Source organism: Opisthocomus hoazin, chromosome 1, assembly GCF_030867145.1.
Source record: "Opisthocomus hoazin isolate bOpiHoa1 chromosome 1, bOpiHoa1.hap1, whole genome shotgun sequence".
Taxonomy (NCBI): Eukaryota; Metazoa; Chordata; class Aves; order Opisthocomiformes; family Opisthocomidae; genus Opisthocomus; species Opisthocomus hoazin.
The window spans coordinates 81,070,645-81,092,802 of record NC_134414.1 but is presented as its reverse complement, the minus strand read 5'-3'; the positions used below and the strand labels follow the sequence as shown (position 1 = coordinate 81,092,802).

At 39.5% G+C, this 22,158-nt stretch overlaps 1 protein-coding gene across 1 annotated transcript; it reads left to right on the top strand.

Annotated features, from left to right (window-relative positions):
* The first annotated feature begins 1,979 nt into the window (after positions 1-1,979).
* Positions 1,980-20,970, top strand: LOC142363699 (interleukin-5 receptor subunit alpha-like). Its single transcript, XM_075439983.1, has 10 exons — positions 1,980-2,082; positions 2,437-2,591; positions 2,726-2,873; positions 3,439-3,547; positions 3,626-3,813; positions 8,375-8,511; positions 12,425-12,569; positions 16,454-16,541; positions 18,117-18,207; positions 20,576-20,970. Exons 1-10 carry the CDS (start codon positions 1,980-1,982, stop codon positions 20,696-20,698), a joined length of 1,287 nt encoding a protein of 428 aa, XP_075296098.1. The 3' UTR covers positions 20,699-20,970.
* Positions 20,971-22,158: the final 1,188 nt, after the last annotated feature.

The following is a 22,158-nucleotide window of genomic DNA, read 5'->3' as shown; positions in this document are numbered from 1 at the left end:
TCCAGTTGTTTTTTTTTTCTAAGTTTACTCAGGCTTACTTTAAAAATCTGCCTCATCTGCCTCTGTGTTTCCTTTCTCCAACTGAATGTATTTATATTACCTCACAGGTGAATTCTATTTTTATTTTCAGCACCAAAAGTTGTTGCTACTTCAAGATTTATTTTGTTCCTTTTCCTGTTTCAGGTCCCTTTTTGATTCATGTTTTCTACAAAAGTAGTCACGTTACTAACAGCCACAAATATTTTAACTTGCTTAGTGTTTTCCATACTCATTTTTTCCCTTTCTCCAAATTTAAATTAAGTATACATGTGTTCCTAGAACTATGATCACTTTGTCTTATGGGAATGGATGAGCCCTTTACAGCCACTGCACATTGAATTACAAACTCTTGAAAGCTCCTTGTTTTCATTTTATATTTTCCTTGATTTTTGCCATATATCCTGCCATTCCAGGGACGTTATTAGCAAGAAGTGAGGGTAAGAACAGCTCACCCCTCTCCTCTCCAGGCAATTAGAATTGACTTATTTCCCAGGCACACCAAGCAGAATTTGCTCACTCTTTTTTTTTGTTTGCCATGTGCATAGTGTAGCACTCATACCACAGCTGCTGCTGCTGCTACAGCTGAGATCGGTGCCAGAAGGAAGCAGGCAGGAGAATCTCTGCCTTAAAGCATTTTGTTATGATTTTTCACAGCACTTCATAAACAATGACAGTAATCATTAAATGACCTCTTGTTCACTGCATTTTCCGCAAATAACATTAAAAATTAAAATGTATGCATATTGTTTTTCCAGGTAACCTCATTGCACACTTTTTGGATGTGTTGAGCATTCACACATTTTCCTCTGCATGACCGATGCCTCTTGTTTGTCAGTGTACTGTGAACATTTTTATATCGGTCCAGGGATCCTTTTGCTGGTCCCTGGATAACACACATAGAGTTAAGATAAACCAGTTAGCTTGTGAGTGAAAGACCCTGAACACAGAGGTGTATTAATTCTGTGGAGAACTGGTAAGGTCTCAGAGGTTGTTTTACATTAAAGCAACTTTTGAATGACTACTAAGACATCAAATAGCAATTATGACTTTCTAAAACCAACTTTAACCAGTGCAGAACCTGTTTTCACACTGTATCACAGTCTGGAAGGGACAGTTACTCTACTGCCACTAGAGGCTAAATAACTCGTATAGTTACAGCTGCTGGGTTTTTATCTAGCCAAGCTCACATCAAGTGGCTCCTACCCAACCTGTCTGCTTTCAGTACCAGTGGTGTTATATCTGTGGTCTTGCTTTGCAATCCAAGCAGTACTTCCATTCAAAACCAGCTCATCATGGGACACCTTTCCTGTTTCGACTTGGCACTGTCCTGAGTTCAGCTGGGATAGAGTAGGATGGGCTGACCCAAACAGCCAGTCAAATGGGATGTTCTATACCATGTGATGTCATGCTTAGTATTAAACTGGGGACCTGGCCAAAGGAGGGGCTTTTGCTACTCAGGAGCAAGCTGAGCATCGGGTGGTGAGAACACTGCATGTTGTATATGCTTTTATCAGTATTATTGATTATTGTTTTCTTCTCCTTTTGCCATTCTGTGAAACTGTTCTCATCCCAACCAATGACTTTCTGCCTTTTTCCTTCTGATTCTCCTCCCCATCCCACCGGGGAGGGGGAAGGAGTGAGAGAGTGACTGCGTGGTTCTTCGTTGCAAATTGAGGCAAAACCACAGCAGGCACCCAGTTAAAGCATGGGCTTAAATGCAAAGATCCTGGGAATAGAAGGCAGCGATCAACAAGACCCATTAAACATATGTCTTTTCATATTTATTTCTTATACTTCAGACATCGTTTAACTGGTTAAGTGACTGTTTCATATTATTTTGCAGATGCAAAATGAAAACATCATGTTCTAAGTGCTTTTTGAACCAAACTTGGAACTAAAGAGTCTCCGTTTCTGCAAACCTGTGCCCCAAAGCATTTGCTATGGCACAAGTTACAGTCATTCTTGTCATGCTGATCGTAATTTTTTTCCAGCATCACACACTGTTTTCCACTAGCCTGGCAAGTGGACAACCAGATGTAGTGGGTAAGTAAAATACTAAGTAACACTTCGTCCTACACTAGCCATCTCGGATGATGAATCTGAACTTGTTATTGAGGCACTTTCTACAGCCAACAGAGAGAGAGAGACGTGTGCTAGGAGAGGTGTCCAAGACACGTAAAAGTCAATCACCTAATGTTTTGAGAGCTGCAGACAGGAAAACATGAATCTCACCACTGAAGTCAGTCATATTCAACAGAGCTCAGAAACCACTTGCTCCATGTAAGAACAGAGCTCCTGGGAGAGCTACTGCCTGTGCAAGCCTCACTGAGAGCCAAATCCTTTGTGTACACAGTTGTGAGCCCTCTCTTCCTCTATGTAATATCGTTGTAATTGCAGATGAACTTGCACTACACAATGTTCTGTGGATTACCAAGAATGAGTCGAGAGTCATTCTATCCTGGAGCAATAACCTGACAAGAGAAGAAACTGAGAAGTACACTGTGGAGTATATTTTGAGTTATAAATTCTTCAATACCACCCATGAAAAGGAAGTAAGTTGTTCAGCATTTACACGTAGTTTAAAGTGAAATCATGTATTACTTCATTCAGTAAATGAATTTGCATAATTTCCCCTGCAATACTTAGTACTCTCTGTCTTCATGCAATTCCTTCTTCCTGCTTTTAGGAAAGACTGCAGAGAAAGAAAAAGATAATACGTATGGAGTTACATTCTGGTTTTAATGCTAAAGTTAAAACACAACTTTTTGCAAAAGAAACGGAAGACGTAATTAAAGAGAGTGACTGGACAGAATTTACTTACAAGGCACCTCCAGGTCAGCTATTTCCTACATGTTGTTAAGACATCCAAGTGTTCATGATAAAGTTTTTTCTTACTTGGAGACATACTGTTTCTGAAAGCTCATTATTATATTATGCTACATTTTTGATACAGATTTGTTAAGAAGATGACACATAAGACCTTGGAATATTGCTGAATTATTTCCTTTGTTAGACACGTTCAGATTCATAAAGCTCCAGCTCTGCCGAGCAAGACATCAGAATAACATTTTCCCTAGCAACACGTATGTCTCTTGAAGATTACCTTCTGTATCAGCTGGTTTCAGGAAATCTTCAAAGAGCGGAGGTTTACAGCTACTACTCATGACATTTTTTTTTCTTTAAATAGGTTAGTAAGGCTTTTGGTGGTAGTAGCAGATGTGCTTCTCATTTGTCATTGTCCAAAAAGCCAAAAGACCCATTTGTTCTCACCTACCACTTCTTCACCCTGCTAGAAATAAGGCTACATAATAGGTTTGTAAAGGCAATCATCATGTGGTTATTAGAAAATCAATGTAACATAAACATCACCCTTTCTTTTTTCCCCTTTCTTTGTTGCAGTATACATTCAGAATCTTTCATGCATCATATATAATATTTCTTTTTTCAATTGCACCTGGCATATTAAAGCAGAAGCTCCAGAAGATATCCAGATTTTATTTTCCTACAGGTATGTGCAAAATAAGTATGAAACCATATTTTTGTGCCTAAGTACTTGCTGTACAACATTCATATTTCCTTCTCACAGACATGTAGGAAAAGATTTTGAATGCCAGCAATATATAAAAAATGCAAGGAAGAAAAATATTGGATGCCATATGAAAGAAATATGTTTCCAACCATCAAGAAAAATCAATTTAAACATAACTGTAAGAGCTCTCAGAAATAATTCAAGAATGCTGTCTTATTACAAATCTTTTATACCTCAGGCAATAGGTAAGTATTGTCTATTATTACGTATTATGAAAAGTTCATTTTTTTGTTATTTCATAGGTCTGGAAAGCAACGAATACAGAGAGACAAGTGTGACAAAGTCAGAATATAAATTCTAAATTTTTGCACATTCATCTCTGGGAATTTTACACAGAGATTAAACAAAATGCATTACAACTTAAACGGTTTTATTTTTTTCTCTGATGTAATATAATTGTTTATCTAAAGCTGACATTTTAAAAAATTGATAGGCTAGAGTGAGAAAAGGGTGTTTGAAAAGCTTTATACCTTTCTTTTCTCCAGTTTTTCTCTTTCATATCCTTTTCTTTTTCTGTTATAGTGCTGAAGAAAATATGATTATAAAAGGAACATTACTAGATATAAGTCTCATTCATAACTGAATTTAAGAATATGAATGTTCTCAAACATTAGTAACATTTCTATTTACTTATGATGCCATTTTTCTCTTAAAAATGCATTGATGGTTATTTTTAATTATCAACAGTTTTGAATGAGCATATAAAATTATTTTTCTGTTCTTATCTGGGAAATTTGAATTAATGTCATGGGTAAGAAATTCACCTGAGTTGTAGCACAGACTGCAGATACAAATGCCTTTTAAATTATGAACACATTGATCATATTCTAGCCCTGTAACACAGGAATCAGTCCTATCAAGGGATAGCAAAAACTCATTCAGAACTATCAAAATTTATTGTGAGTTAGATCTCATTTATTCTGCTCTAGTACATTAGCATTATTGGCTTTACCCAAAGATTTACACTGCAGTCAGAGCCAGCTATAAGCAAAATGTTCAGTTTTACCAAAATAAAACATTTTCACGAAGATCAGATTTTCCTGAAAAGACAAAAGAGTAAAAGGGGGAAAACTATTCTGCAGGAAGACTGTATTAGGTGTTTTCATAGCTGGCTGGGAAGATGCTCACTTTCAGACTAGCTTCTGGGGTCTGATCCCACCTGCAGACTCTGCTGCAGAGAGCTGTCATAGTATATCCAAGTCCTCAGATCAAATGCTTCACAAAACAACAAAAGATTTCATGTCGTGTTCAGAGGTGAAGCCTGAACTACTCTAATTTGTCTGCCAACCTCCTGAGGGCTCTCCCAGCCCCACCTTGGCAGTTTCACATCTACTCCGGCCCCTCAGCTTCTCCTTGGGCAACCTTCCCAGCCCAGGGCCAGGGCTAGGGTGGGCAGGAGTGAGCAGGAGGATAAGTAGGAGGGAGCAGTGTGTCCCTTCCCTGCTTCTTTCTACATCCGCTTCATCTCCTTCCTTCTGTTGAGAGCAGGCACCACCTTCTCTTTGCAGAGGCCAGACTGCCAGTGTTTCCTCCCTGCCCTTCTTCCCTTCCATCTTGACTGCCTTCAGCCATCACCAGAGTGCACGCCAGTCACAGATGGCTCAGACAACAGCTTCCCCTTCTATCTTAGCAGCAAGCACAAAACCTGCTTGCTCGCCTTCCCTTTAAAACCCATTGCCGGGCTTTGGTAGGGCACAGCAAAATCAAAGTGAGTATCTTTAAAAAAAAAACCAAAAAACTGTTTAGTAAAAAAAGAAGTGACACATGTGTCTGCAGAGACAACTCCACTCCCAAGCTGTCTTGCAGCAACTGCCGCATGTCGTTTTGCATATATCATCAGCTAACGCTACCGTCCAGCACCGAGGTGTCAAATAGAACATTTGACTAAATACCATCAAAATCGAGGAGGAATTTGTTGCGAACCCTTCGAGTAGTTAAGAGGTCTGACGAAGAGCTCCCCCAAACCGTCCCTGAAACAAAGAGGGCAAAGCATGGTACTCCCCGACAGCGTGAAATGCTCCGGCTGAGGGACATCCAGCCCACCCTCTGCTCTTGCATTGAAGGTTGCCTGAATCAGAGAGATTCATGGGTTTGGAAGAAAAAAAGAATACATCATTTGCTTTCTAGCTGAAAGGGGCAATCCCCTTGGCACCTCTGCAGATTTTAAAGCAACACCCCTGGAGAGTACTTTTTCTGAAGGTGCAGGTCCGGTCTCTGGGCTTCGCAGCAGGGAGCGAACACCTCGGGTCACTGAGGCAATCCCTAGGCAGCCGAGCGCTAACCCGGCTGCTCTGGCAATGAGGTATGTATTTTCCACTCCCCAACAATGTAGGTATTGACAGCACAAAATAAGCCGTCAGGTCACTTGCTGGCAAAAGTTTAGCTAAAAAGCTTCCAGTCTCCCCAGGTCAAGCTTCCAAAGCACCTTTTGGCACCGTGCTGAAAGCAGAGTTATGTCGTGAGCGGCTGGAGAAGCTTCTGCCCCCAGTGATGGGGTGGCTTTGACAACAGCCCTCTGCTCTCAACACCGCTTGCCCACAGCACCTTATTGAACAAAAAAATAAAACAACCGAAAAAAAAGAAGTTATTTTCCTTTACAAAACCCAGACAGTCACGGAGGATCAGGAGGTTACAGTTTCCACAGCGATATCAGTCGGCTGATCTGTTTCCAGCATGGCCAACACGGATTCCTTGATGTCTTCTGAGGTTATCACAAGCGAGTCGACCTCTACGACCTCTTTGAGCACCGTCACCTCCGCCCCATTGGGCTGCTGCCTCGCCGTGGCTGCCAGCTTCAGCCGGTACTCCTCTGCCTCCTGCTGTTTCTTTAAGAGCTGGCTGCAATACTCTGGAGCCTTCTGGTTCACCTCCTGCAACTGCTGCTGCAGCACCAAGCTGAGCTTGCAGGGGACATCATTGTTCACATTTTTAGTAGTGGAATTACTTTTGAAAGGCTCCAACATTGTAAGCCAGGGTTGTCTTCTCCCTCCTGAGAAGGTGGTTCTACCCTTCAGGTCACACTCATAAAAAAGGTTTGTTTGTATCTGGGCTCCCATTTTTCAATAGCAAAGCCTCCAGCTGGGCTTCAGCTAGCCTAGCACTTGCATGGTCCTGGAGGTCCACTGTCCTCCTGTGAGTTACCAGTCTCTGTAGTCTAAGCGTCCCTCTAGTAATGTGATGCATGATCTGAGAAAACAGGACTCATGCATACTGTGTGGTACGTGCAGCCTGAAAACCACTCAGTCCTGGCTGTCTGTATGTCGAGGCTGAAGAAACTTCCAAATGACAGGTGACAGAAGCGGAAAAAAAAATTGTTTCCTAGTCTTGGTATACTCAGAGAAGGGAGAGATGCTCTGGGAATAGGATTTCAGAGGTGAAAAACATGTCTTTCCTACTACACAGACCAAAGGAAAAAAAGCTGTTGCTTACCCTCCTCACCTTTCATGGCTCATGGTGTGCCTCCACCCTCCAAGGCAGGTGTTGGTCCCTGAAAACTGCTTTGGGGACAGGCAGAAGTGAATAGTTTTACAAGCCCAAGGTAGAGGAATGCCCTGCGAGAACGGTTTTTTCTAACTTCCTGGGATCATTAATCAAAGAGAGATTTTTCAAGGAAGGGAAGGAAAAAGAAAAGTAAAAAAGGAAAGTCGAGCGTGACAAACGCTCTTGGAGAGAGACAGGCTCATGCAGCTGCAGCTGCTAGAGCAAGCACAACATTGCCACACACCAGTAACGCTGCCACTCGCCCTCTCTCTCTCCTTCTGTCCTTTCCCTCCAGCGCCACATTGCAGCCGTGTCAGCCCCAGACCTCTCTGACCCTGTCCGCAGAGACTTGTCATGTACTTCTGCCTCTGCTGGGAGGGAATTTTTTGAAAACTCCAGCTGTGACTCCTCTCCTCACAGCAAAGCGGCAGCAGCTGGAGGGGGTTCAGGCAGCTTAAGTACTCCAGCACACACGAAGGATCAGTGCCCTAACATTCATCATGCTAGAAGGCAACTGTAGACTTGCTTATCTAAACAAAAGTTAAACCCTGGAAACCCAGATGTCCCTTTATTCTAACTCTGTACCTCATCCCTCCCTGAAAAATACCCATTGACACCATACTCCTTGCAGTTCATGACTGGAGCATAGTGGCAGGAGGGGGATTTTTTTTTGCTTGTTTGTTTACATCTCCTTAGAACATCTTGTTTCCTCCATAGCAAGTGCTCGCCTGCTCACTTACAGGAGAGAGAGAGAAATATTTCTCAAGCATCTGTAACAAATTTCATATACTGAATAAGACCTGCCAGGATTTGGTACTCCTTCAGTAACCCCTCAGTGAGAGATGAAATTCCATTTTTTTTAAAGTTATGCTAGCAGGTTATGGGCAGGCTTGGGGCATCCCACAAGTCACTCGTATCCTGCATGGCAGAGGAGCCGTAGCAGATCGGAGGTCTCAACACCCGCCCAGACTCTGGAGAGTGAACTCAAAGGGTCTATTCCTCCTGCCTGCCCTCGCTACCTTCCCTGGAAAGACACGTGAAAAAACCCACCTCCTTCTCCTTGTTTTGAGACAGAAATGGATGCTGCTTAGCAAGCAGAACTTTTAAAGAAAATGTGTCACTCACGGAATGCCTTCCTTGGGTGTGATAAACCCCAAAATAGTCAGCTGTGTATTTTAAGGACTAACGCACTATGTTTGTTTTGCATCAGCATAAATATGAGAAAGAGTATGAGGTACAGAAGGTCTCTCTGTTCTCTTTTTTCAGAGAAATTGAACCCACCAATCAACATCTCAGTTTCCCTTGAAAACAGAAGTATTAAAATTCACTGGAAACCCCCACCTGCTATTGGCTCTGCAAGTAGCAAGTGTTTTTTGTATCAAGTGAACATAACAGATCATAAGGTAATCCATTTTCTAGTAAGACACTTAATCAGTATAGCATAACTTCCATAAAAACTAGGCATCTCTTGAATATAACAGGATTAAAACTCAAACAAACTTTAAATAAATCACAAGGTCTTTCATGAATAATCCAACTTTTCTTGTCTTTCTGGTCAAAAATGGAAAATCAATACATTTTGTAAAGTCAGAGTCATGTTTGCATTGAAGTGGATTGGTCATTTTTTTATTTTCATCTTGAATTTGAATTTTGCATTAACATCACATAGATTATTGACTTTTTTGTTACAGAAAAAGCAGTATTGATAAAAAGTTTAGCAGCTACTTTGATAATATTTTTCAAGGAAAAGAAATCATGTTACTGTTATTTGTACATACATCATTAAAAGAATCCCCTTGTTGTTTACATATATTATATATATTTAAAAATCATTCATGGTGTATCACCAACTTCTCTTAGTTTTACCGGTAAAAAACTCCCAGTGTTATATATTCATTCAAGCTGTCTTTGAAGCCGTGTTTTTCTTTAAGAAAATAAATCTTCGCTAACACACACCTCAGTCAAGGCACAGTACTCTAACAATAAAAGGCTTATCTAAGGCGACTGCAAACATTTAAGAGGCAATTAAACCCTGAAAGAACATATGACTAAATTGATATGTGTCCCCTCTGTGTTAGACACAGTAGAAAGGAGTGCAATGAGGTAGACACATTATTGATCACATAACGTTATCTTCATAAATTACAGCAGGGTTTATTAATTCAGATGCAGTGCTAATACTGCTAGGCAATTTCCTGAACAGGGTTGGCTCTTCCCACATTCCCTCATTGCAGTATGCAGAAAGGGAGCTCAGGTGTGTACGTGGACATGCCAAAGCTTCCCAGTCATCTTTGGGTTTTTTCAGAAGACAGACAGGTAGCCTTCTTCCAGCCACCTCTACAAATAGTTATCACCTCCTTAACCATTCCCAAGTCTAATATTTCAAAACCCCTGCTGGAGACACCCCGGGAGCTTGTCCCTGTCCAGTCAGAAAGCTCCGAATCACTAAGGCTGCAAGCACAGGGAGCAAGGGAGGTTCATGCTGGAACCTTGGTATCCTGTCCAGCAATGTGCTGGAGCTCCTCTGATCCCTTCCTGCCCATGCAGACAGATTTTCTTCCTGTTTCAAGACCCAGAGCAAGAGAGGTGGAAACAGGAAGGGCTGGGAGTGAGGGGTCTTCTCCCGTTGTGGAGCTGGGATGTGCCCAAGATGAGCAGGGGGATCCTGCAATCCACAGTGTGCATGTGGCCACTGCATCCCCTGTTTTCAGCTTCCTAACACTTTCACTCTCTGGAAGCAAGTATCAAATACATAAAATAGTCCAGTATCCTTACTTAAATGGAATAAATCTCTTTTATTTTCCTTGTGTTATACAGCTGCTCTTCGGCTTTGTGCACATCTGCAGGATATAAGCATAGGAGAGGAAAGCAAAGAAAAATCATTAGGGCATGGGAGTGAATAAACATGAATAATCATGGAGGGTTTTTTTCCAACAGGTTTGGGAAGACAGGAGAGAAGCAGCTGCAGCAATAACAAAAAATGATGTACGAGGGCACTAGCTAAGTAAGGGGGGCTTTAAAGTAGATTTGAGAAGAATCAGTGTCAAAGCTAGTAATTATTAAAGTGACAGTTACCTAGCCAAGGAGCACAAAATGGCGGGGAGGCAACAAAGTTAAGGAAGAAAACTGCAGCAGTATTACAGGAGACACAAGAGGGAGAAGAATGGAGAAGTTTGAGATTCTGTTTCCTGACCAAAGCAAGGTCTTAATAGCTGTCAGAGACATAATGAGTTGACGTATTAAGGTATCCATAAGCAGGCTTGTGATATTTGTTGAAGAACAGGCAAGAGTACAATGATTAGAATATACAAGTCTATAGTTATTTATTATGAATAACTGAAGAGATGACTTGCTAAATACTTATGCGCACAAATAATGATACTGTAATAATGATACTGTGATACAGATTGATAAAGCTTAAAAATAGGGAGTTAAGTCTGCAGGTGACTGGAAGGTAGGGAGGGTTGGAAAGTACCATGGGAAACAAGATTAGAATTTGAAATGTTGCATATCTGAAAAAAACAAGCCAAAATTCAATAATAAGGAAAATCCTATGATTAGGAAGCACAAGTCAAATGTGTCAACACAAAATAAGGAATTATGTGTAGGCTGCAGTGCAGAAGAAAAAAGGTCTGTGGTTTACAGTGAACCACAAACTGAGTCAATCCTTCCATGTTATTACACAAAGGTCAAATGTTATTCAAGTATATATTCAAGGCACGTCACATGTCAGATGTGGGTTGTGACTAATTTACCCTTCTAGCTTCTGAGTTTCACCTGAAATTTCAATTTGTGCTTTGGGCACCACCACCAAATATAAATATGCTGAAAAAAAATTCAGAGGACATCAATACAAGCTTTGAAAACATGCTCTAGAAGTGGAAGACTAAGGGACATGGTCTAGAGTAAAGGAGTGTATCTTGTGTTAACAATCTTCTGGTACACAAAAGAGCACAGAGATCATACTTACCCATGCCAACTTGTGAGTAGGATTAAAAGTAACTGGCTAAATTCAAAGCAAGGAAAACGTAGGCTAAAAATTAGGAGAAGTGTCCCAATTCCAAGGAAAGTCTAGCACAGGAACACATTTCTGAGGCTGCTTAGGGACGACTGTATAGAGTTATCGACAATGGATCAGACATCCTCCACGAATGCTCTGGGTAGATGTGACTGAAAGTTGCTCCACAACATGATGGTCAGAGGTGGCCTATGTAATCTTATAAGAAGTCTTTCATTCCTGCATTTTTGGAAATTTCCTGTGATGACATAAGCTTATTATTGGCACCTTATGAAGAAATTCTCAGGCACAGCATTTGGTTAGCACTTAACCTTCATAGTCATTTGCAGTTTGCTTCTGAAAGGCCAAGGACTTTCCCCCATTTTTTCCTTTTGAAAAACTCAGCATGTAAAGTTTTGGACCTATTTTTGGCTCCACATCTGGAAAGGCCTAAAAGAGCGTGGACAAAGGGAAAGAAATGGCATGGTACACAGGGCCAAACCCACACCGCACCAGGCAGTATAAGGAGAGCAGGAGATCACCTTTTCTTAAAGTTGGTCTTATAGTACTACCTCATCATGCTTTCCTAACATCGAAGACGTAAAGATTCTGAACCCCTCTGTGTCTGAGACACATACTTTCTTCTTTGCAACGTCCTAACATTATTTTTAATTTTTGTAAGTAGAAATTTTCTCTCCTGTTTTCTTTTGGGTTCCTTCTTGAATTCTTAGCATTGTTTATTTACAGAAGTTGGCTTCGGTTTTCAAAAGTGATGAATGATTTAGAGATCCCTCTGTTTTAAAGTCTGACACTCCTTGTGTAGGCTTGATCCTTTGAAGTTACATGCTTTCTTTTATAGGCACAATTTAAGATGCTTTAAGATAGTCACTAAAATAGTGAGCATCTGTCACCATCAGGCAGCAGAAAAATGCAAGATTTTATTCTAACAGACAAGCAAGTATAGAACCCACATCATAACTTTGAAACCTTCAGTTTCATAGTTACTGTATTCGTACCACACTTTGTACGATCAAAAATGAAAGGGGAATCAAATTTCAAATTTTTCAAATTCCTAATGTGCTACTATAGCAAATACCTCCTTCCATCCAATCAATTCTAGGCTGTCCTTCAATTTCAGTCCGGAGTTTTAACCCATGACAGGTAAGAGTCCAATTGTGTCTGGAGATAAACATTGGTTCTGAAAATCTCTTCCTACTACATTTGAGATGCAAGTAATAGTATTTTACATCTCTAGGTTTATATCTGTTTGAACAGCAATGTGAAATCACCTAAAATAACCCCTAATTCTCTCTTGATAGATTGTAGATGTCACTGCAGAGAAATACGAGTATCCGTTTCACAAGCCAGCAAAGAAATGTGCAGCACAAGTGAGGGTAAAGAAAGAGGTATGCATAGCAAACAAGGTTTGGAGTGAATGGAGTGAACCAGTGTTTATTCACAATGGTAAGTTATCACATATTTACTATTCATGACCCTTATCATTGGATATATTACTACCGTTCAACATATTTACTTCACTATTATGTCTGTTTTTCTCCCTGCTGTATTTCTGTACTGTAGCAGTACCTAGAGGTCCATGCCACGCACCAGGCTCACACAGCTCTAGGTGCTGCAGGGAAAGGCAGTCCTTGGTCTAATGAGTTGTTCTTCCTTGGTCCCAAAGCAGTCTAGCACAGGGGTGTTCTCCTGACGTAAGTTACATCTGACTCTTGACAGCCTTTAGAAAACAAAACCGGTCAGCCCCAAAAATCTCACAACACCCCCCTGCCTGTCCTGCAATGGACAGCCCAAGCATCTCTACAAGCGCTTTCAGCTGGAGTTAGTAAGCCGTGAACCCCTCAAATGTCGTAATATTCATCAAATCACATAGTCCTTAAGGACTAAGTCTAACATTTCTGTTACTACCTCAGGGGAATAATTTCTTATCTGACAGAGGTAGAAAGTGGTTTAACTCTCATTTAAATATGTGCTCTGGCCCCTACAGCTCACTTCAGCACAAATTAAACAAGACCCTTGTAATACTTTTGTTTCACCTCCTATGATTAGATCTTAACATTCACATTAACAAGTGAAACTTGTGTGTTCTGTGATGAGAAAAATGACTCCACAGGCAGAAGCTTCTCGATGTCACATTAGGTAAAACGGAAGTAGTATACTGGAGTGACACTCCATGGAGAGAAAATGGTGCATAGACTTGTCTCTGTACATTTACGTGAAAAGAAAAAGTTGATAATAAGAGAAAATGAGATAAATATCTCTAATGAAACAGACTGTGTATTTTGGAATATGTCTTTTTGATCTACTGGGCTTCAAGTACGTATTTTTCTGAAGAGGAAATACAAGGCCAGACATTACTATTTTTGCAGTGGATTGAATGTATATTCAGTTACAGGGTTTATGGGATGTTGCCTGCCTACTCTACCAGGTACCTCACCACATCCCACTGATCTGTTGGCTCCTTTCAGCCACCACCTTTGCTGTCCCAGATTGATTCATTTCATTTCAAAAGCATTCCACTTCTGAAATGCTTGGAGGGAGAAGACTTGTTGCTCCACACGCTCACTGTGGTGAAGGAGAGAACACCTTTCAGCGCATCAGAGATTTGAATTGTCCTTTGGAGATGCTTCTTTCTTCTCACTGGAGACAGAGAGAGCCCAGGACGGTAGCATGGCCAGCAGAGGGGTCTACCTGGCATCAGGCCAAACACATCTGATGTGTGGACAGTGCAAGGGGAAATTACCTCGCAGGGCTTTTCCCTGCCAGACCCTCACCAGAAGAAGGAAATGGAGTTGAACAGTCACCTGTCCTGGTTCCAGCCTACCAAGCCTTGCTTTCAGCAGCTGTATCCCTCCTTCAACTGTTCTCAGCACCGCCAGTTTCCCAACTTCCGCTACAGCTGTTGAGGCTGAACAATCAAAGCGCATTTCTTCCACTTCAGAAAAGTTTATAGTAGACAAGGCTGCCATCGCATACAAGTTTTAATACCTCCATGTGTTCAGTGCAGCCTGTTGATTTACCCCTTGAGCATACTGCACATATGCACAAGTTCACGTAAAGTGACAATTTCCCTTCTTTCCTGCACTCAGAGAGGATCAGTGGCTTTTTTGGTATGAAACCATGAATATATTACATCAAGGGATCACATGCTCAGGCTTAAAACATCTCCTTTGATGCCTAGAGAAAGTTTTCTGCCCATTTTGTTTTGGGAATATGTGTAAGTAGATATTATGAAGTGAAATTTAATATTGTCTACGTTAAAAAAACCCTGTTATTAGTAGTATCACTCATGGTAACTCCATGATCTCAGGTAACTAATTTCATAGACACAGTGAACTGAAAAAAATGAATCTTTCTGTGGAGTAACTTGAAAGGAAAGACATCCATTTAGTATTATTTTTTTTTTAATTTGTCAATTTTTCTGCTGAATGCCTTGAAGGAGTGTGCAATGACCTGCTTTTTGTTTGCCTCTACACGACATTCCAATGTTTCTCCTAGGAAATGTGCTATATTTCTTTAAGAATGCATTTTTAAAAGGCATTACAGCCTCCACTTAAAAAAGCTGAAACATCAAAATGAAATAACATAATCCAAAACATAACTAAAATATTTGTTCTGAAATGTTCCTTTGACATGAAAAGAATTTGCTAATTTTCTCATGGGAAACACATTCATTTTCCATTGGCATTAGCATATGCCCTTGAAAAAAAACACAATTTAAACAGAACTAAGCTGTTTAATACAGAAACTTTCTGCTAAAAAAAGAAATGTTTAATCATCAGCTTTATTCATATATGGAAACTTGAAATAATTGGTATAATTTTTGGAGCTGCTGGCATTCATAAATTGCTTTGAAGTTAATAGCAATTCAGAGGTGCTCTGCCTTTTTGGAAACCAAGCCACTTGTTTTGGTTTCAAAGTACTGTTATTTGTGACTAAGTTTAAGCATTTGCATCTGAAAAAAGACCACCATAAAATGGTCTACCTAAAAGAATGTATGTGTTGCTTTTTCTTCCTCCTTTCTAAAATGCATGAGGCAAGAAAGAAAGGAACCAAAGAGGTCTGGCTGATGCAAAGACCACTGTTTCCTCTTCTTTCAGGCGTGTACGTGATGTGGGGTTAGCAGATTGATGCAGAACAATCACCTCAAACAAAATAACTTCTACTACACAGTCCAGAGATTGTTCAGAATATATTTTCTGATCCCTCACCTTAATAGACAAGAAGAGGAAAACACCCTTTTTGTCTTAAAGTGAATAAAGAACAGTTTTGTATTTTAATAGTATATAGAGATTATTCTCATATACAGTTCTGCCCAGAGATCTGCGAGTTTTTTCTTGGTTTCATATCAGATTTGTGGAAATTCATAACAACCTTGGTTTAAACTACAGACGGGTACAAACTAGTAGCTTTTATGCAATTCTTTTGTTGTTTGAATTTGATCTAGATTGATTCTAAAAGCATTATGTAACTGGCCTAGGACTATTAACATTTTAAGAGCTGTTCCTGCCTGGTTTTCTTCAAAGTACTTCGTTCAAAGCAGTCCAAACTAGTTCTGGTTCTAAAGATAGGTATTAAATGAAAAGTAAAATTTGCCAAAAATACATTTGTGAGTCAACCAAAGACATGGCTTTTTGGTTTTTGAGGTGTTATGGGGGAAGAAATGCAAGGTACAGAGCAGTAGTGTTTGTTGAACAGTACAAATAAGTATTGTTGACTTTTCTTCAGTACTATGCCTAGTAGGCTTAAAAAAGGTAAATATAATGAAAACCAAATGCTGCTTCTTGACTCAAAGTGAGTATCTCATCTGACAAAAAGCTTTTATTTTTATTTTACCTTAAATCAGTTACAGCTGTGAAGGGGTCAGGAGGCAGCGGCACAGGGCTCATGGTGTGTGGAGATGGGGAGCGGCAACGGCAGGAATTCATAAGCAGCTGGGGCTTCAGCAGGAGTGTCAATAACAGATGGACAGAAAGTTTTGATTTCCAGAGGAATCAAGGCTGGATGGAAGGATCCAGTGGAAGGACAGGCCATGCCCAGTGTGTGGGAGCAGAAATACAGGGAAAGGAGGAGATGGAGCCTACTGGAGCAGAGGAAGCCAGGGAAAGTGTGGATCAAGGCATCAGCAAGGCTGAGACCTCAAAGGAGGAGGAAGGAACAGTGCTGAAGTCAGAAGCCACAGTTTCCCCTAAAAAGGCTCCAGGAAATTTTTGTTTAAATATGTAGCAGTTCAGGAATAGTGCAGTATTCATGAGTCAATATATAATTCATCCATTTATGAACAACCCTTTCCCACATTATCAACACTACTTTTCCCTCTTCTTTTTAAGAAATGACAGTGGATGTCAAGCTGATAAGCCTCACCTTGTCTTGCCTCCTGATTTTCCTTGGAGGTTTGCTGATATGTGCATGTAGAAGGTAACGTACCTTTCAAGAAGGCAGAATAAATTTCTAGTGGAAGAGTAGTCAGGGAGGAAGAGAGGTGGGGGTGAGAACAGGGAAACCGTACAATGGATCAAAGTCAGTCACAGATCTTAGATAAACTATGTTTACAAGAAGTAGTTATTTGTGTGTTTCCAACTATTGTTCTAACAAAAGAGTGCTAGGTGGAAGGCAAAGCTACTGAACACTATCACTGTCATCTCACAGTTCCCATCAGTCTCTGGAGCTCCAGTCTCACTCCCTACTCTCAGCTGTCTCTCTGCCACTATAAATGACATTTTTTCACCTTAGTCTGACTGCTGTCTCTCAACCCTCAGTGTGACTTTGCCCCATGCTTTTGCAGGTTCTGCATTCAGAGCCATAAACATTAATCACACCAAAGAATTGCATTTGCTACATTGCCCAATTTCATTTTCATAAACCAAGGGTATTACCAAGAGCAGTCTTTTACTCTAAGCTGGACAGTTTACAAGAAATAAGTAGAAAAGTAGTCAGGTTAATGGAAGGAATTTCTTTGCTGTACTAATAGTACAGCAAAGTAATAGTAGTGGTCCTACACTCACCAACAATTTATGCAGCCAACTGCCTCCATGTCATCACTTTTTTCTGCCTGGCTACACCACTTTCCTATTGACATGGCAGAGAAGGCTTACTTGAACTGAAAAAAGAATTGTTTAGGATCAGATGGTAACTCAAGATGCCTTAATATTTGGAAGGTGTAGTATGCAAATAGAACCTCTGTTAAAAGTAAATTGACTATTTAATTAATGACTAAATATGATTCTTTATTAGGATAAAAGAAGTTATCACATGATCTATCTTCTTTCAGTAAGAAAAGACTCAAGGAACTACAGATATGAAAGAGTCAATACAAAAATATAGAATAAAAAGTTTCCCCTGGGGCAAACAAAACATGTAATTGAAATCCATCTGCATCTAAACACAAAACAATAATCTGGTCACATAATAAGGAGTGACTCTGACTTCAAGAGAACAATTCAAGCTGGTAGAACTTTTTGGTGGAAAATTTACATAGTATTGAAGACCAATAGATAATCCTTTCTGATGATACAAAATGTTTTCATGATACAAAATGTTTTCATGATACTGCTAGACCTCAGCAAATGAATTAAAAGATGTTTCTGATGCTATGCCTTCTCCTTGTCATCTGATCTTTCTTTTTTTATTGTTGTACTTGACAGGTATTATTTTTATTTATGAAAAACACATATAGGAGTCATTTTTTAGCTGTAGACATAGTAGCGTGCCACAAGCTCTCGCTTTTCTTGGAAGTCAAATGTGGGTGCATATCCATATAGTTCTTTTAAATCTCTAGGGTAAATCTCTTTTAAATCTAGGGTAAAAAGCAGTCAGGATAAAGTAGAGCTGTGAAAAATGCTGATAAAAATGTCTACAGTGAAACAAAACAGGGTAGAATGGCTTTAGAAATTGTAGATGTCTGTCTAACTGACATATCTATTACAAAGAATTATTGAATGATCCTTTCCTGCAGATATTTAAGAGTCACGTGTCTGTATCACTTTCTTGTAGGTACAGATGCCTGGAAGTTATAACCATGCCTGTTCCACATCCTTCAGATAATATCAAAGCTTGGTTAGCTGCAGATGAGACTTACCACCAGGTAGTGTGCGTCTGTCTTTTTTCTCTCACTACATTGACACGTATGTTATTACTTGCGATCAGAATGGTACGGCAATACATTTAGAGCAGCAGGTCTTTTTTAAGAAAAACTTGTGGCGAAGCCAGAAGTGAAAAGAAAACTTGTGGAGGTTACAGGACAGTGATCCCAGTAGACAGGGTGGAGAAAATTCTTAGGGGAATATTATCTCAAGTATGCCTCATAGTGTTTCAGCATATCCACACTCAGTGGGCCAACATTTTAAGGACTGATCACCCTGATTCCCTGGAGAATAGTCAGTTATGGGATATGACATGTATAAGCATGCAGGCAAGTTATCAAAGGTTTTTGTGGAGACCTGCAAGTCATTGGTTATGCTGTAGTAAATGTGCACATTCTTATCGCAAGTAAGAGGAAGCTCCACAATGCACGAAACATAAGCTACCACAACTGTACTCCTGCTGCAGGATAAAGCCATATACAGAGGTGTTTATTTTGGAAGATCTGATGTTCTGTTAGTACAGATGCTAGCCTATCTCATGGAAAATTACAAATCTTTAGTGAACTGGGCAAAACAGAAAATAAATATTTGCAATATTTGTGTGGCTATCATTAAAGGAACTCCTTGGCTGGTACACTGAATGCTTCTTATCACAGTCTGTCATTGTGTGAGCTAGAGGGAAAAATGTGTTAGTCTGGTGGTGGTCTAGATCCCTATAAGTCCAGTGAAGCTACATAGTGAACTATGCTCCAGGAGGCATGGTAACATTGCCTCTTACATGGTTCTTCTGCAACACATGAGGAGAAGGTGCAGACGTGCCCAAACCATGGGATTTTTTGGGAGGAATCATTATTGAAATAGAAAACTGTAATCAGCATTTTCTCCATTCTATGTACTCAAAACATTTTTTCAGAGCTTTTGCAGGTTTTCTATTAATTTTACTCTGGCCTACTTTATTATTGCACTTACACTGCAGTATTGAAATGTATACTACTAGTGCATTCAGCAATGTAACAAACATTTGCCGATGTGAGTTGTTACGCCATCTTCTCTTCCAGGGGAAAAATGTATGCCTTCCAATATTAATTTGTTTTTGTATAAATATACGTACATGATTGTAAACTCTGACAGAAACCATGGACCCTCTCAATTCATGAATCACAGTTTGAATTGTGAGGCAAGAGGCATGGGCTGTTTTGATTTGTTTTATTTTACCTTCTCAAAGACAAACTTATGGAAAAAAATGATGTGCATAATCATATTACAAATGACAAGATTGAAGTGTTTTGAACTTGCACCTGGAGTTCATTCCACAAGCCTTGGAGCAGTCTATGCTCCTCTTCTTCATTACAGGCATCTTCTCTGAAGAGAAAAGCCCAGAATCTCCAGAACTGGACTGAAGTCAAATCTCTTATTCTCAAGACTCAAAGTCATATTTATGAAGCTTCTGGCCAAAATTATTTGACTAAATTTGACCCAAAAGGTGCCATATTTACCACCTTTTCCATGCAAAAATCATTTGGTGCCCTTTTCACCAGTAACGATGTGCAAATTAACTAATAATACCCCTTCTGGACACCACATATGGACTATCAGAAAGTTAAGATAAAATCCTCACCATCAAACTTATAGTCTGTATCTCGCTCCACCCTAGAACTGCATACACTGCTATTTAGTGGTCTTTGTATTCAATGTAAAAATAAAAAATGACATAAATCAATGATCACCACACAAAAAAGTATATTTAATATCACTGATAGAGGAAGAAGACATTTCTTTCCCCAAATTGTTACAAACACTGAATATACCTTTGACAGGAAGACTTCAGCATAGCTATGTAATTATTGTCTAGATTACTACAATGAGTGTCTGAGATGACAGTTGATGGCACTTCTAGGAAAGAAAAATCAAAAAAAAGATATGGAACATATCAGTATCTCAGGTATTGCTGACACCTGAAATAGCAAAGACACTGGCTTTGGACTTACTGTAAGAGTTAAGAGGACTGGGGAGAATGGTGCTGAGATAATCTGTTTTATCCAATAAATAAATAAAACCCCTGAACTCTAGACTGTGACTTTGACATAAACCTTAGGTACATAGTCATGTCATCCTGGAGAGTGACAAGCAATAAATTTGGGGGTCAGAACAACTAAGAAAATTTTCCTGTAAACAACTTTTACAGGAAACAACTTTTATATTGAGAGTTATATATGACTCATATGATCTCTATATTCCAGTTACATAACAGAGTAAGTAATCCTTACTAATCCCAGATATACAAAATAAGTAGCATACTTGTAACAATATTCAGAATTTGTAATACCATTGAATGCAGACATTGTGCATAATGTAATTTTTATCCAACAGAAACAAATGCATTGGCAAATGGAGATTCACTCAGAGGTTACTCTGGGAACACCAGAAGAGAATGGAGACAAGAATGCAGAACAACAGAGATGTTTGAAGGAATCTGGACTAGAAGACCTGTAGGGGTGATATACATTTTCTATCTGCATGCAAGAGTTACGTTTCTGTGAGGTGGACAATATTCTGACAGATCTAAGAACAGCCGATACTGGAGTTTGTCTGAGCCCAATAATTTGAAGTATTTTGAGCTCTAACATTGTGCAACACTTACAATGATCTTTGGATCACAAGTGCGAAGCAGTTTGTCTCTACCTACTACTGATCTTCAGTCCAGTAAAATTACAGCACCTCAGACAATATTGTCTAATATTGCAGTCTACTTGGGTTAAAATGGAATTAGAGCTAGTGTTTCATAATGCTGTAATAGCTTCCAAGCTCTGTTGGATAGATCAACGCCTTTGAAGACTGGCTGTTCATACAAAGCTCATACTACCTATACAACATCTGATTGAAGTGGTGATGAGAAATGGTGAAAGCAATGAATGTTTCTGGCAACAGCAGCAAAAGTTCACAAGGGTTGTCTCAAGCTCAAAAAAAAATCACTTTCTGAGGCACTGCATTGTGTAAGCAGGTATCAACCAGAAAGAATAGTCATGTATGAAGACATAAGGTCTTTTAATATGACCAACTTACTCCTTTGCAGTTAATAAAAGGAGAAAATTTTAGACAAGGTAAAGAAAACAAAGCTTTCAGCTGTATTGTGATTTTTTAGATAAGTATTACTCAGAGAAGCTAAAGTTCAGAACTGTCAAACTATTGATATCTATTTTTCCCTTTTAATGAAATCTTTCTTTCCATTTCCATGAGGTGGTGAGCCATGCCAGTTCATTTTGAGTTACACAGCCAGGCCAGATTATTTTAACTCTTAGTTAAGACAGTGTTTATTTGACTACAAGAGAACAAATACAGGGCCTTGATCTTGCAAGGAAGAGGTTTCTGTAGACTATTTTTGTAGCAGGCGATACAAATAAATGATAGACTTAATTTGCTGGAAGTCTTGGAGGCTACTTAAAAATTTTTTGCTTTAATTTCTGGTTAAATTTCTTTATATTCAAAATAATATTGGTTGAAGAAAATATTTGATCCACTTGAAATAACATCTTTTGTATTATTGTAGGCGACAATATAAAACTTTTGTTTGCGCTTTTTTGAAACATTCAGTTTATAAGATACAATTCTGCGCAGAGTTTTGATTCACCTGAATATGCTCTTTTTTTGGTAAAATGTCTCCTTCACCCCAGTGAAGAAGACTGCACTTTTTCTCCTTTAATGCTGAGAATGGCTAGTAACATCTCAAGAGCCCATGCTGGAAATGCCTGAACAACGAAAGGACTATCATCGACTATATTTGCCATAAGATCAAGTTCATGACCTCAGGAAAAAAACAATCAACTTTACTAGGTAGTGTTACTATTGTGTTGCATTGTATTTTTGACAGAAGGTAAAGGAGGCCTTACCTTTGAACATCAGTGCTCTTCTCCCCATACCTGTAAGCCTGATGTCTATGCAAATCATGAGGAAGC